The sequence below is a fragment of the Salmo salar genome, chromosome 02 (genome assembly GCF_965601325.2).
Source record: "Salmo salar chromosome 02, fSalSal1, whole genome shotgun sequence".
In the NCBI taxonomy this organism is placed as follows: Eukaryota; Metazoa; Chordata; class Actinopteri; order Salmoniformes; family Salmonidae; genus Salmo; species Salmo salar.
The window spans coordinates 62842954-62847231 of record NC_138292.1 but is presented as its reverse complement, the minus strand read 5'-3'; the positions used below and the strand labels follow the sequence as shown (position 1 = coordinate 62847231).

Genomic DNA, 4278 nt, shown 5'->3' with positions numbered 1-4278 from the left:
TACAAATAAAGCATTTGTGTTTAGAGAGTCAGATCAAAGGCAGTATGGATGACCAGGGATGTTCTCTTGATAAGTGTGCGAATTGGACTGTTTTCCTGTCAAAATGTAATGAGTACTTTTGGGTGTCAGGGAAAATGTATGGTGTAAAAAGTACATTATTTTCTTTAGGAATGTAGTAAAGTAAAAATATGCAAAAATATAAATAGTACAGTAGAGATACCACAAAAAACTACTTAACTAAAAATACTTGAAAGTACTACTTAAGTACTTTACACTACTGGGTAGTAGGACAACACCAGATAATAGTAATATAACATTATGTGATGCCATGAGTAGAATAATAGAATATTCCATGTTTTTGATCATACCCTCACATTAACAATGCTGTTCAAACAAAAGCTAACAATGTATGGAAAATGACTTGTGTCCCACAATAGGGGACTAAACACAAGCTTTTATATGGTCCTGTGGGGTATGAACTGGTATTAACTAGCTTTAACTGGTTTGTCCGGCTGTGCCTCATTCTCCTAGGTGCAGTTGGATGCCACATAAAGCCCATTACTATCGTATAGGTAAGACTAAACACAGGAAGGCAGGCCGGAGGACGCCTAAACCATATGTAATATGGTAAAAGTCACGTGTGACTAAGGGTATATAAGATGACAGCAGTATCCTGTATGTGTACTGGTATAATTAATTATAAAGTAATTGATTTGGTCTATAAATAATATTGTTAAATACAGAGATGCCAGTCACATCACTGTGATTCCCAAGTGGAAACAGTGATTCATTAATCTGTGAACAAATATTTCAGAGAGAATAACCCAGATCATTTGAATGGGCTGATACTATTTTTGCATCTCAGCTGTGGGAATTTCAGCTGTGTCGCTCTGGTTAGGGACAGAAAACCACCTCATCCTGTCCAGACAACTGCAAATAGATGTATCAAACCTCTTCTTTATATGAATATAGGCATATAAAGGTAGACACAAAAAATGCATTTCACAGACCGACATATAGTAGAATAAAAACACAATAAATATTAGTTGCTCTAGTTTGAGGTGGTTGTCACCTCTTCTTGAAAGTCCTGAGTCATTACTGTCTTATGGCAGACTGAAGTCTGCAAAGCAGTAGCCGTAGCCCAAGTGTTTTCTAGGGCCTGTAACATGTTTGCTCTTGGGACAATGGAGAGGGGGAGATGGGAAACCTGTTACATCAGTACAACAGAAAGGAGTGCAGGTGCCTTCACAGGGAGGGGCCTAGCTGATGACAGACGACGTGACCTTGCCTTTGCTTTCCACCATGCTACATCCCCATAGACTGTTCTTGAAGGGTTGAGTGAGCATCGGAAACAACAATATTCCAAAAGTACCTGGAGAAATATTTGCCATACATTTTCAGCCTTATCATCATTTGAGCTCATTGAACTTGATTTAATCAAAGACTGCATACTAGAAAGAGGAGAGTTAGTATACCAAGAGGTTTGGCAAAGCTGGAGTGTATCAAGAGAAGTTAAAGAAATATTTGTGATCGTCCATTTGTTGCCTTATCATCATTTGAGATTATTTCATCACCTGCATACTTGGAAGAGGAGAAAAGTAAGTAGGCCTTTTTTTCAGTTACTGAGATTATTGATTTCTCATGGTCTATTTTGTTAAGTCTTTTGTTGTTCCTTGGCTTGCTGGAAAGAAACTTAACATTGATTTACCAGTTGTTCAATAAAAATAAGTCATTCTTGAATGATTTGTGAGCTCTTCAGACACTCAAACCATTGATGTTTCATTATAAAGCAGTGGGAGATTGATTAAATTGTTTAGTCAGTACTACTTGTAAACAACATCTTCATTTACTTCTTTGTCTACATTTTATGAGTTGCAAATGTACACAGACACAGGCTACAAGATTTCTCCCACATCATATGACCGAGTGCCTTTCACATTTTGGGCCCCTTCACATCTTTTGCTGTTGAATTCTAACATCTGCCTCCATGTTTTCCCACAGATTTGAATACTTCAGAGGCACCACTATCAAATTGATTTCAAACAACTGGATCCATCCTTTTCTACAGATCTCAGTACATTTTAAAAAGGCACCACCAGCAGACCATTCAAGATGGATAAGTTCCGTATGATGTTCCAGTTCCTCCAATCCAACCAGGAGTCCTTTATGAATGGCATCTGTGGTATCATGGCCCTAGCTAGCGCCCAGCTCTACTCAGCCTTCGAGTTTAGCTGCCCTTGTATCCCAGAGTACAACTACGCCTATGGGATTGGACTACTGGTTATCCCACCTATATGGTTCTTCCTACTAGGGTTCGTGTTGAATAACAATGTTTCGATGTTAGCCGAGGAGTGGAAAAGACCGACAGGGAAGAGGGTGAAGGATCCGACGATCCTTCGTTACATGTTCGTTTCGATCACCCAGCGGTCCTTGATCGCGCCCATGGTGTGGATATCTGTGACTCTTATGGACGGGAAGAGCTTCCTGTGTGCGTTCAGCGTCAACTTGGACATTCGTCAGTTTGGGAATTCTACCCTTATTGAGGGAATGACGGAAGTGGAGATTGTTAAATTGTTAGCGAAGATTCCGTGCAAGAATATCTTCGATCAGCCCGAGGTGATATCGAGAGAAGCGGCATCGAGATATATCAAGTGTATATCCCAGGTAAGTTGTCGTTGGTAGTTTCCATATTTGCCTAGTTCACATTTAGATGCAGACAATCTCCTTCAAAATAAATGTTGTGTTAAATCCATTGTACATCAGTTGTCCAACCTAAGTGTGAACCGGGCCATTGGTTCAAAGTAAGTTTGTTGTAGTGGTAAAGCAAGGTCTTTGTTTACGTATTATCATCATGTGTTTCCCTGTAGGCTTTTGGCTGGGTATTCCTGCTGATGATGACCTTAGCAGCCTTCATGATACGAGCCATCCGACCCTGCTTCACCCAAGCTGCCTTCCTCAAGACCAAATACTGGTCTCACTACGTTGACATCGAACGCAAGCTCTTCGACGAGACGTGCAAGGAGCACGCCAAGACCTTCGCCAAGGTCTGCATCCAGCAGTACTTCGAGAGCATCAGCGGCGACATGCACAGCTTCCACAAGCACCGGTCAAGCAAAGATGATAGCGACGATGATGATGATGACAAGAAGAAGAGCGACGAGGACAAGCTTCTCGGGATCCGCGACCAGGACAATATGAATAAAGTTCTGTGGAATTGGCACAGGTGTAAGCCGCCTCTGGCCCTGAGGAAGGAACAGCCGGATGGAGAATCCCATGAAGGGCTCATACCAAATGGAGATGTCCATGGAGTCAGTGAAGGGCCAAATGGATATCCTAACCGTCACGCTCCCGATTTGCCTAAGAGGGAATGGGCGGTATACTACAGCAAAGTTTGAACATTTCAAAAGAGGAAAAAGCACCATTCACTGTGGCATGGATATTAAGCACTGATTAACTATTTAGACTGATAAGACTGATTGTCCTTAAGATTTAGACTGTGGTTTAAAGATAGTAGTGAAGTCCTTTTTGTGGTGTGATTATTTATAATAATTCATATTTTGATGGAGGGCTTAGTTGGAAATGTTTCCTGGCATCCAACATCAAACACTCCCACATTGGCACTTTTGTTGTTCCTTGGTTTCAGGATGGTTACCCCCAAAGGGGGAACCTTACTTGAGTTTTTGTACATAATGTGTCAGAAATGTCATGTTGTACAGTCTGTTTGTTGTTATTACTGCTATGTGTAGACTTTTGAAAAATTCTTTATCAATTAAACCAAACATCAAATGGCTCCTTGTAGAATCTCGATTAAATGTTTCCTTTAGCCTAACGCTACTGTGGTTGACTAAATTCATAACTTTTTTACTCATCCTAGCTTACATAAAAAGCATAATTCTGAGATCAACCCCCCCAAAAAGTGTTTGTAAGATTTTATTTCGTTTTCCTACCAGGAAATACAGTAGAAGTCAGAAGTTTACATACACCATACACATTTAATCCTAGCAAAAAGTCCCTGTCTTAGGTCAGTTAGGATCACCACTTTATTTTAAGAATGTGAAATGTCAGAATAATAGTAGAGAGAATGATTTTATTTCAGCTTTTATTTCTTTCATCACATTCCCAGTGGGTCAGAAGTTTACATACACTCAATTAATATTTGGTAGCATTGCCTTTAAATTGTTTAACTTGGGTCAAACATTTTGGGTAGCCTTCCACAAGCTTCCCACAATAAGTTGGGTGAATTTTGGCCCATTCCTCCTGACAGAGCTGGTGTAACGG

The 4278-nt window shown here is 40.3% G+C and overlaps 1 protein-coding gene across 1 annotated transcript; it reads left to right on the top strand.

Annotated features, from left to right (window-relative positions):
• Positions 1-2007: 2007 nt before the first annotated feature.
• LOC106588603 (calcium homeostasis modulator 1) lies at positions 2008-3789 on the top strand. Its single transcript, XM_014177762.2, has 2 exons — positions 2008-2664; positions 2868-3789. The coding sequence occupies exons 1-2, from the start codon at positions 2113-2115 to the stop codon at positions 3393-3395; spliced, it is 1080 nt and encodes a 359-aa protein (XP_014033237.1). The 5' UTR covers positions 2008-2112; the 3' UTR covers positions 3396-3789.
• The last annotated feature ends 489 nt before the right edge of the window (positions 3790-4278 follow it).